Below are 12266 nucleotides of genomic sequence, written 5' to 3' on the forward strand. Positions count from 1 at the left end.
AGGTGTCCGGGTGTGCTGCAGCGACGAGCAGGATCAAGGTAGCGAGGACATCGTGAACAAGTGCAGACAGTCAGCGAGTGCTACACTCGCTGTGAGGGCTTATCGATGCCGCCTCACAACAGTGATGCCGTAATAGAAGTAATTCAAACCCACTACCGCGAGCGGGTATAAGCTAGGACAGTTAAACTAAGGAAAATATACATTTAATCAGTTAAATATTTTCTCAGATTTCATGTTTCTTTTTGTGATCGAAATTTTGCAGACATTTGAACTATACATTTCTCAGGTTGTGAGAAATAATGTTATAATTTTATAAATTGTTTGTAATGAAATAATGTTGTGAGAATTTTTAAATATTGTGCTGTCACTAACTTCTTTGTTGTGTATAAATTTATGACAGCCAAGGTATATAGGAAAGTTCAGTCTTCATTAAAGTTCAGGTGAACTGTAATATAATATTGTACAGCCTTAATTGCATTTTCAGTAAATGTATTGTAAACATAATATTCAAAGCACAGGTCTTTTTAAATAATTTGTATTTAATCTTATATTTGCAGGTGTGTAATTACATATTATATTGTGTTCACAGAAAGTGAACCATTCATGAGTACTACTGTACTACGAGACCAAGTGTATGAACCAGAGAACATGTTCAATGTTTATGATTGTTTCAAATTTAGTTTGAAAATAAAATGATATGTATGCAAAGCACTTCTCTTGCTTGTTATTAAAAACTAGTGTCTAGTGTTGCACCTTTCAGGGTGAAACTACCGTCTAGTGTTGTACCTTTCAGGGTACAGCACTGGGCAAGAATTTTATATAGTTATGTATAAAAAAATTACCATATGAGCTTTGGAATTTGAGTAAATGTTTCATGACAAATTAAAAATAATGTTATAGGTTACATTTAACATGAAAAACACAGAAGGCTTGACTTTCTAAATTAATATTGGCAGGTTGTAGTAAACACAGAGAATCGTGACATGTGATTTTCAATACATACACAGTAAAAACACAATTATGTGCATTCTTTCTGCAAACTGTATTGAAAAATTTTTGAGTGCCATGACTTAATTACAATTTTCCTCTCAACTGAATTTATTTCTTGAGTGCAGTGACTTTTGATTACAATTTTTCTCTCAAATGAATTTCTTTGAAGCACTTGTAGCAGGTCAAAAGTTTAAAGAATGGCAAGCAAAGTGGCTAAAAAGCAAAAGCTAACAAAGGATGTAAAAAAAACTACATAAAAGACAACCAACATAGTGTTTACCTTCATGACAATGTAGAATGTGGTGTAAAGCACGAGGTTCACCATAAATATGGCAAGAAGGTACGTAGCAAAGTCTCGCAAGTGATACAGAAGTCCAAAACCAGCCAACAGCCAATTGAAAATATTACCTGAAATCATTATCAATGATTTAGAACTTCTAATTCTTCAAAAAACCTAACTCGAACTGCAGGAATTAAAATGAGTGATAAGTTTTTATTTTAAGACAAACATCTGTTTAAAATGTAGTTATAATTTATTTTTTATTTTCCCAACTAAAAACAAAACCACTATAAATTAAGATCAAAAGAAATTGTTTTAAGAATAATAAACAGTACATAATTAAGTTGAGTACTATTTACAAAAGTATGCCACAGTAGTACTAAATTAATTCTTAGTATGCAAGTACAACAACATGCACTTGCTAACTTTCACTTGAAAAGAGGCTGCACGTTCATTCTGAACAAGGCAACTAAAAAAATACAGCAATTAAAAAAATTATATTACATTGTTATGATACTAATAAAAAACTGGAGAAATTTCAAACACATTTTAAAGGTTAATTTTTTTTTTTTTTTTTTTGCTGGGCTTCACATTGCATTGACAGCAAGGTCATTAGAGATAGAAGCACAGAATAAATCAAATTAGAGGCACTGAGGAAGGAACTGGCATGGCATACATTAAAGAGCAATTTCAACATCTGCCTCCAAAAATACATTGGATACCAGGATTAGACCCAAGTCCGACAAAATGTGAGTCCAGTGACTTAACACTATGCCACATCACTCCGTATTTTTGGCATTTACTAAATATACATCCACTAAAAAACCAAAATAATGAACAGAAAGAACACACAGTATATCTGCTAAACCAATTAACCATGAAAATGTATCACTTGCCTAAACTAAGAAGCACCATTCTGTTGGGGTATACTGGTCGAATGCAATCTCTAGGATTAGCCAGGAAGTCATGTTTTATCACAGACAATGTTCGTTTGAATATGCCAACATCTGAAAAGAAAAATAATACTTAAGACATTATCTTACACTGAGAACTTTTCGAAAATATTTTCACCATTAATTTTAATAAATTTATGCAGTAATTTTAGCAGACTTAAATGAACATATTGAAGCCACAAATTATATTAAGTGCTATCATAGACCTTAAATTAAGTAAAGATCGTAAGTATTTAAGCAGCTAGATAAGTATTATGCCTCAATACTGTCAATACTTCTATACCACTGATACTTTGGTAAAATATAAATACATACTGGATATCTTATAAAATATTTAAGATTGTAGTTTCATTTGGTGGTTTTAATAAATTTACAAATTCAATAACGTGCAGAAATCATTAGGTGCTTGAGAAAATGTGGAATAAAATCTAGCTTCACAAAGAGTTAAGATGGTGAGATCGAGGAACAGAAAGTAAAGAACAAAGAATTTAGAATTAGATAGAATTGAGCTAAAGCAGGTGGAAAACTTGGTGTACAAAGCAAATTAAGGAGAAAAAGGGCTGAAACATGGAGTAAAAGCAAAATAATGAGATGATCGTGAAAATATCTTCACTCACACAATTATTAGTAGTATTGTTATAGTTTGATATTGAAAGAAGATTAATTGTTCTATTAAATGTGAATTCCTAACTTGTAAATAATTTCTCGGTCAAGTAGTTACTTCAAATAAAAGTTAATTTATATATCTACAACTTAAATCTATAGCACTCATCTGTCATATAAGAAGTTAATTAACATTGATAATTCTCAATAAGTATGCTCAGTTAGTGGTAAAGTGAACTTGTATATGAGAGCTAAAATTATTTGTAGTATAGATGGTAATCTTTCAGTTTTCCGACACTACACTGGGCCGCTTCACGTCTCTAAGCAACCCTGCAATGACACTCCAGTGCAAATGGAAAGCAGAGCAAGCAACTACAGCAGCTGTGCTGCCTAGCTTCGGGCCGGTTCCCGCCAGCCCTTGATGGAGCCCAGTCGTTGCCAGCTCAGCCATTCAATGTTCATGATTGTTTCAAATTTAGTTTGAAAATAAAATGATATGTATGCAAAGCACTTCTCTTGCTTGTTATTAAAAACTAGTGTCTAGTGTTGCACCTTTCAGGGTAAAACAACCATCTAGTGTTGTACCTTTCAGGGTACAGCACTGGGCAAGAATTTTATATAATTATGTATAAAAAAATTACCATATGAGCTTTGGAATTTGAGTAATTGTTTCATGACAAATTAAAAAAATGTTATAGGTTACATTTAACATGTAAAACACAGAAGGCTTGACTTACTTAATTAATATTGGCAGGTTTTAGTAAACACAGAGAATCGTGACATGTGATTTTCAATACATACACAGTAAAAACACAATTATGTGCATTCTTTCTGCAAACTGTATTGAAAAATTTTTGAGTGCCATGACTTAATTACAATTTTCCTCTCAAATGAATTTATTTCTTGAGTGCAGTAACTTTTGATTACAATTTTTCTCTCAAATGAATTTCTTTATGATTTGTGTGGGATTTCCCTGCGGAAGTGCCACCTGCCATACGTTACAACTCAGCTTCACGTTTGAGTCCAGTTGAGGCAATAATGCACAGGTTGTAGCATTGAAAGCCCTCACCATCTGAACATATAAATCATTGGCATAAATAATTTTATAATTTTTTTGATCATTTTCAGTACTTGGTTAGGTTTTCTGTTTAAAAGTAAATATTGGCTGAGTGAATGTGTTGTTTTGCTCTTATTTCTCACTAGTTTATGTTTTTAAGTATGTCTGTTAATTTGCTTAATTTAAACTTTCAAAGTCGTTAAAAGTCATTATTTCTTATTTCGCTGATTGGTGAAGTTTTCAAGTTTAGTCATATATTTTTCTTTACTTATTCTTTGCTATTATCCTTTGTCAGAGAGACAAAAAGAGAAGCAGGTGTGCCTTGAAGTGCACGAGAGAGACAGCAATGGTAGTTCCCCACCGAGCGTGGGAACTCAAGGACAAATGTATCATCAAAATTAGAAAGAGACAGAGAAGGGAAAGCCCTTACTTATATGTAACTTGTGCTTTGATTTGCTGATTTTTGAAAGTGTGCCTTAAGCTTACATGTGATTGGTTGTGGGGGACACGTGACCACCTCCCTTCATTCGTGGATGAAGGTGGTCAGGTTGGTCATTAGTCATGGTGTAATCATCATACCAAATGACATATGTAAACAAGAGCATACTTTTGCCCATTGTTACCTACTGTTGTGAGATAAAGTAGACAGGAATCTTAAGCTTCATATATGCGGGCTGCGGAAGATGATGCTTGGTCTATGAAGTTATCGGAGCAACGCTCGGAGCCGTAGAAGGAAATGACCGCAGAAACATTAGCCTGGGCACATGCCAGAGTTGATAAGTACGTGGAAAATGTTTAGGAACAGGATCTTTGCCTTCGTCACGATAGCAAGTGGCCGCCACAGGCCATGCTTCGACGAGACTAAACTAGGATGGCAGCAAGGAGCCGCCCCAGAAAATTCTGCAGCCTGACGTTGAACCCGTGAGGGAGATGTGCAACCGTCAGTCGACGTATTGTCTCTCAGCTGCAGTGATGGTTTAGGTGAGTTCACCACAGAGGTAAAGCCAATAGAAAATATTGTATTCGTGGTTCAGATAGGGAAGTAGTAATAATGTAATGTTATAAATTGTCATGTCCACCAGTTTGGCCTCGGCTGGTATGATAGCACAAGCCCCAAGTGCGCCACCCATCCTACATAATCTATGGGGAGGAAAGTTAGTTCGCCACCCGCCCATAGATGGCAGACAAAGGGGAATGTAAATTAAGGAAACTTTGTCTACCTGCCCAGCCTAATTCAGGACAAATATGTAAATACCCAGTGTTGTATCAAGAAGCCTTTAAATTATACAAGTGAATGTAAAGAGCATTGTAATTCGAATATGTATGCACAGGAAGGGTACAGATGTGCCCTCCCTAATGAATATGTACATACATTGTATATTTACTCTGGCTGAGCTAAGCCAGGCGAAAAGCTCTCCCCAGTAATTCTGGGTAAATAAAAGTGGCAAAAATACTTGAGCAGTATTATTTAGGCAGCGACCTCTCTGGAGGACCGCTCCTCCTTCCTACCTCTCCCTGCTCTTGGGCAGCGACCCCTGTTCGGGGACCGCTCCCGCTCCTCCCCTCTGCCTGGGACAAGTCAAAATGTTGATGATGATCCACTCGCACTTTAAAATTATTACTTATTAATGTAAAGGGTTAACTGTAGTTGTTGGTTTTGTTTGATAATATACTCTGATATAAAACTACTAATGCAAGTTGTTCCTTTTTAATCATCATTGTTAAATCATTATGGCCAGAAATAAAACATTAAGTAATTATGTAAAAAAAAATATCACTACACATTACATATTTGGAGAGTGGGCTGGCAGAAGCTGGAAAAATAAGAGAAATAAAAATAAAATTTATGAGGAATGTTTCAGCAAAAACATAACAATATTGTGTTGAACTATCAAAATAATATCTGTCAAGAGAAATGAAGATATCTGAAAAGAGTTTCTTAATGCTGTATGTTATTAAGATGCAATCCACAAGCATATTATAGCATAACTATGTAAAATAAATGTAGTAAAATGGAATTTTTACATGTTCAAAAACACGAATTTTGTTTAGTTGTATTGTAAATTTAGTTGTAACCACCATTGAATTTTATTTATTATTCTTCCTTCATCACTGCTTGGATTGTATTTTTATACAGAGAACAATAGTTTGGATGTTGATAAAAAGTTTAAAGTTGTTACTAATGGAACAGAATAAACAATATTAAAATGGTATTTTGAAAGTTCAGGTTAGTTTTATTATTCAAAGTAAATTTTTTTTGAAGAAATAAAAGTTTTAAAATGATGGTTTTATACTTTGTTGGTTTTATAATTTCAAAGTAATATTTTTTGGCCCTCTGGGCCAGATTCGTGCTGACATATTAGTATTTTTTTTTATAATTTTCGTTGCATTTTATTACTATTTTCCTTAATTTAAAATCACATTTTCCCTTTTTAAGTCCACATTAGTTCTTGATGTATTTCTTTAAGATGTTGAGATAAATTTATTTTTTAAATTTTATGAGTTTTTTTATGGGCCTGATGATATGGTTAATTTTCTGGTGTTTAAACATTGAGGATTAAGTTATAGGTACCTGGTACAAGTATATCTCTAATTAACATAATAAATATTTGTTCCGTGCAACATAAAGTATTTTGAAACTTTAAACCCTTTGTAAAAGAAAGTTAAATAAAATGGAATTTCTGCATGCTACATGATGTTCTCATTTTCGTAGTTTTGTAAATTACCTTGTTTCTGGAGTATATGTTACAGTTTTCTTTTGCCGATAAATAATTTTGGTCCTTATTTGAGTTTCTGTCAACACAGTTCTGAAAGGTACCGAGTACTCTCACCAATGTCCCATTACAACTTAAGTGTAGACCTCCTCTTGAAGCTTCATGAAATTATTCTCGCAGAATCTCAACGTGGTGAAGGCTTTTATAAGAACTGTGGCTCGTGAAATTGAAGCTAAGAAGTTAACTACAGACTAGGCCTGTGTGAATATTCAAAATTTCGAATACGAATAATAAGCTATTCATATTTGATTCAATCTCTAATGCTTAAACTTTAAAATAATGAATATTCATTTGCTTACGAATACCTCGTGGATTTTTCATACGCCAACATTCACAGCTGAATACCCTTTTTTGATGTTTAATGGGACTTCATAATCAAAAACATGAATAAGCAAAATTTTAAACATGCAACAAGTATCCAAACTTTTTTTTCATTTTACTACTGTCCTGTTAAAACAGAAATGGAAAAAATCATGTAAACAATTCAAAACACAGCATATTTGTCATTTCAAACTTGAAAACAAAATATTATTTGTATTCTTTTCATCACACTAGCCAGAAGTGGGTAAAAATAAATGTCATCAACCATGGACAACACCACCACAAAACACGGGACACTTCATTGAGATGGGCTTTAAAAAAAATTATCATCGTAGTTTCAACAGCATATAAATCATTAGTACAAAATAGCAGCTTACTTGTTGTATTTATCTATGATAAAACAGATGTTGTGACTCAAAAATATATAAAAAACATAAATAATGGTTTAATATTCCAGATAAAATTAGCAAATATTGTGTCTATGATATTGTAGAACTAAAATATAATTTACCTGGGTGCCGTTTACAACGAAAACTCGTGAATAACTAGGGGTTAAATATGTAAACATGAGCTCATTCAATCACTAATTTGGAAATGCAGCATTTTAAAAAAAGATTCAGGTTTTTCATAAAATAGATTGCAATATATTTCCCAGTATTTTGTGGTTTGCAAAAATTTTCTGGCTCAATTAGTAGAGTGGCAAGTTGTGGAAAATAAGGCAAATAGGAACTGATATGAAAGGTTGGTTGGTCAGGTTAAGTTACGTTGGCTGCATAATAAAAAAACAGTTTTTTCATAATTGAAATATTTTAACAAAACATTTTCCATAATTAACTTGCCCAACCTTTTACTTTAGTAATATTTGTCTAATTTTCCAAAGTTGTTGCATATCATGAAAAAATTTTTTTCGTGGGATTCTTATTCTCATTCTTACTATTCGAATTCGTGAATAAATTGATGTATGTATTAATTTTTTATTTGAACTAAAAAAACTGATATTCGCATATATTGATATTTATTTCCCTCTTAGTATTTTCTTATCATTCATTATTTTCATCTTTCCTTTCATCCTGTGAGTCCGGGATGTTATTTTATTATGGTGGCTGACTCCAAGTAGCCATTTGTTATAGGCATCTCCTAAATTCGTAGCCTGACAGAAACATAGTGGGAAAATATTATCATCACTAATGTGAAAAAAATATACATACAGTAGAACTCCCATTAATCCATACTCCAGCTTTCTGGATGACCAATTATTCAGATTGCTTTGAGAAAAAAAAATTAATTTTACTAACCAACAAATTACAGTAAAACCTTTTTGTTGCGACCCCATTTATTGTGACCACCTCTCTATTACAACCCGATTTCGAGGGTACCGTGAAAAAATTGCCGAAAATCCGAATAAAAACCGGAAAAAAAAAAAATTCTTGTGGTGAGTAGCATGTTACTGCGTTTCTCTTGCCGGGTGCTTCCTGTCGACCGCTGTCAGCGCTTAACAACCCCCATTCCACGTCCCTTTGCCGGCAGGGTGCAGATAAAGGTTTTTGTGGCAATGTGTTTACGTTTAGCTTTTTGCGAGTGTCTAGTGTGGTACGCAGTTAAGGCAAAGCTACCTGCTGGATTTCTCTTGATTTTGATTACTATCGGTTGACAATACACAGCGACCGACTGGATGCACGCCCGCCTCGACTTGTTTTAACTACCGCAGCGATGTTTATTCTGACAGCTCAAGCAATTATCTTTTCCCGTGAGTTGATAGAAAAAGGTCGCTTCACCCAGCATAAAAAAAAAGGCCACGCCACTTATTCCCCGCGCAGGAAACACACTGGCTGCCGTCTGTCTACACCGCATTTATCTTTCTTCTAACATTCCACGTCTCGCCTCTCGCGCGAGCAATAACTAGGGCCACGATTATATGGTGAATCGTGAAATCGCGAAATTTTCCGCGAATTTATATGGAAAATGCGAAAAAATCGATTTTTAAGAAAAACAGCTAAATAACATCGAAATTACACAATACAAGTCTCTTATATTTTAATGTGAAAAGCTTGATAGTCAAGACTTGCCCGGGTCCTGGTTGATAAGCTGGAAAAATTTCCTGCCTTGCATTTCTACATGCTTCCTCTAATCAGTTTTAGGGCGCCGTCTGGTCAGCGTGTGTGTTAGTGAAGCGGGATTATAAGAGCGACGCTCAATGGTAGTTTTAGCGCGGTAAAACCTCTAAGTGCAAGGCTCTGAACTGGCGCGCAGTCATCTCGTTCCCGTCAGATAACTGTGAAATTTGAGCGGTGACCGTAACATTATATGGCGGAAAAATAAAGATAAAGGTGTAATGCATTCCCCTATGATACAGTCAAGAAATTTGTAAGTTTTTTACACCTAAAACTTCGAAAACATGCCTTTTAGCCATTTTATCTCAATAGAACCAGTTGGGCATTAACAAATTCTTAAATGCTTTTCGTAAACTGACTCCAGTCGGATATATAGTATAGTTTGGAAATCGCGTAGGTTTTTCGTGGCTGTACGCGGCACACGACTTTAGTTGCCATGCGTCACGCGCCGAGAATGTTGTCCGGCAGGAAGGGCAAGTATAGTTCATTTGCGGCAAAAATGAATACTTTTACGGCCCTGCTAAATTTTTCCATTAAAGAAATTTTGAAGTTTCAGTGATTTTCCAGCAGAAATAATGTTGTGTAACTAACAAAGTGTATCAAAACAATTAACGGTAAATGGCTGTCGCAGGGGCCCTTAAAAATTTTTCATTTTACCATAAATGGACTATACAAACCTTGCTTTCGTTGCACGCAGTTTGGAGAAGGGGAGGAAGGATGTTGACAGTATCACATGCCAAAGGACGTTGAGGGAGGAGGGGGAGAGAGACACAATGGTTTGTATGCCTGGGAGGGATGAACCTTGAAGTCTGGACAAGGGAAGGAGAGGTAAGCCGTATGACGTCACGCATCCGCCGCCTGTGCTGCCGCCAGCCTGTCTAGACGATATTCCCGCGCTCCCACTTACGTTGCACAAGCTACTGCTGCCGTATTTTTAAAGGAAATGTCCCATTATTTTTTTGTTATTCTTACATGAACATTATTGGCAGTTTTAAAGCCGACACAAAAATACGCTGTGTGTTAAAATTAACAGATTTTAATGATCTTTCATTAATTTTTTTTTTTAATTTTTTTCTTCTGATTTTCACATTTTGGTCAAAATATCCAATTTTTTGACGGTTCCCGAGAATGTATTCGTAAAATCACTGCTTCGTTAAATCCGGGGTTCGTGACATCGGGGTTCTAGTGTATTTAACTACGGCCAGCAGAAAACGTACATGTAAACTAACCAGTAAAAAATGTAAACTAACCAGTAAAAATAAACTGTCTATTGACATATTTTCTTTAGAGGTGGCCTGTAGGGTGACGGACTTGTCATGAAGGTTAAAGTGGGTTTAAAGCAAAGCCGTCTAGCATTGTGAGTGACAGCATCCTGCCATTATACGGCTGGTTTCTTAGCGAGTAGCAGTTTGGGAAAAGGGGGGGGGGGGGGTTTAAATCAACTGCATACCTGCCAACTTTGGCCAGGCCAAAAGCGGGAGGTTTTTTAGTGGAGTAAATACTTGTTCCCCGCAATAAAGCGGGGGGGCCCAGGAAAATTTTTTTTTTTATTTTGTAAATTTTGAACATTTTTTTAAAGAGTAAACCAGCATGATCAGCACAAGCAATGGGCAAATTGTGTTCTAAAATAAAATACGTTAACAAACACTCTGCTTTTGTCACACTATCTTCTTTCCAACTTGTGTCACGAAAAACGTCTAATTTCTGATTTGATGTCATAGCATTGACGGCATGTTTCTTCGTATTTATATGCTTCACAATGTTGCCCTTTCCGGCATGCGAGGCGGAAAAATCACGACACAAAGAAAAAATGCAGCATGTTCACCTTTCCTCAATTGCAAAATGCACGGAAATTCGTCAATAAATGTCTTCTTGTACACAGCAAGATACTTCACTGTAGGCTTACTTAGCACCATTTCTATTAAATCCCTATTGCAGAGTAGGCCTACAACTAAACAACGCGTACAAAATACTCATCACGCAACTGCTTCCACAAAATAATATTTTTATGGATACATCGTTGAATAAATTCGAAGACTGTACTATAATGCTACCTCTACACTTCGTCTGTGAGCACAGACACGAACAAAGGCGAATTTGTTCGGGGACAAACAAACAATTCACACATAGCCGGCTTACAAACCGAAGCGAATTTGGGCACGAATGTAAACAGTGGTATCATAAACTCATTATTAATCCACTCCGTCTTTATTTCAAACCAACACCACCGAAAACACAGTTTACAATGTTGACAAAACACGACATCTTGCAAAACGAATGAATCCTTTTTCTGGTTGGCTAATAAACACCAATGACGAATGTGTACCAAAACAGCTCCCATAATTATCGTAAATAACTACGTTTCTTTCTTAGATGTACGCTTAACCTAGCGTTTTAGCCGACAATTGTGGGCATTTAGGCTATTAAAATAACTACACGTTATGGTACGAACCGTAGTTACTATACGATTGTACGGAATAATGGTACAAACATATTAATTCTATAAATTTATTGCATTTAAAAACTTCAAGAAAAACAAAACCAAAAAAAGGAGATTTGAATGACAAATCGGGAGGGCGGGAGAAAGGGTATAAAATCGGGAGTCTCCCGCCTAAAGCGGGAGGGTTGGCAGGTCTGCAACTGAAAATTTCGGAAAACATCTATAACGACCCGCCCTCTATTACGACCCTATTCCTGGGAACCGTGAGAGGTCGTTTCAGAGAGGTTTGACTGTATGTAGTTTCAATAGGCAGTTATTAGTTGTTATTGTACGATCAGTTATGCACACTTTGTCGGGCTCTTCTTACAGTGGTGAGTGTACTGTAGCGGCTATTGCATACGCAGATGATGAGTCATCAATCAAGCAAGCACTGTTTGTTTTGTCAGTGCCAGTTGCCAGTCAGTTAATGTGTGTATTTCACCCAGACTGGTTTGTCGCTATTTGTTCCGTCTTCCGTGTACGTTTATGTTTGTGGGGTGTTTTATTTTTCTGTGCTTTATGTCATTTAAAATAAAACGTGTTGTTTTATCGTTAGCAGATAAAATAAAAATCCTTGAACAAGTGGATAAAGAAAGACAGTTAACTGAGGAGTTAAGCGTTGAAACATCAACAATTTTGGACACTAAAAACAAGTCTGCAATTTTAAAATTTGTGTCTGTCCTTGATAATGAAGATGG

General features: G+C 35.4%; 1 protein-coding gene across 1 annotated transcript in view; it reads right to left on the reverse strand.

Annotated features, from left to right (window-relative positions):
• The window catches only part of LOC134529166 (SID1 transmembrane family member 1-like), a 93197-nt gene that overhangs the window by 23333 nt on the left and 57598 nt on the right, over positions 1-12266 (reverse strand). Inside the window, exons 12-13 of the mRNA XM_063362987.1 lie at positions 2167-2277; positions 1271-1398 (exon numbers count right to left, since the gene is read on the reverse strand). Coding sequence (XP_063219057.1) covers positions 1271-1398; positions 2167-2277 — 239 coding nt within the window. The remainder of the gene's footprint in view (positions 1-1270; positions 1399-2166; positions 2278-12266) is intronic.

This window comes from Bacillus rossius, chromosome 2 (genome assembly GCF_032445375.1).
Source record: "Bacillus rossius redtenbacheri isolate Brsri chromosome 2, Brsri_v3, whole genome shotgun sequence".
Classification (NCBI taxonomy): domain Eukaryota; kingdom Metazoa; phylum Arthropoda; class Insecta; order Phasmatodea; family Bacillidae; genus Bacillus; species Bacillus rossius.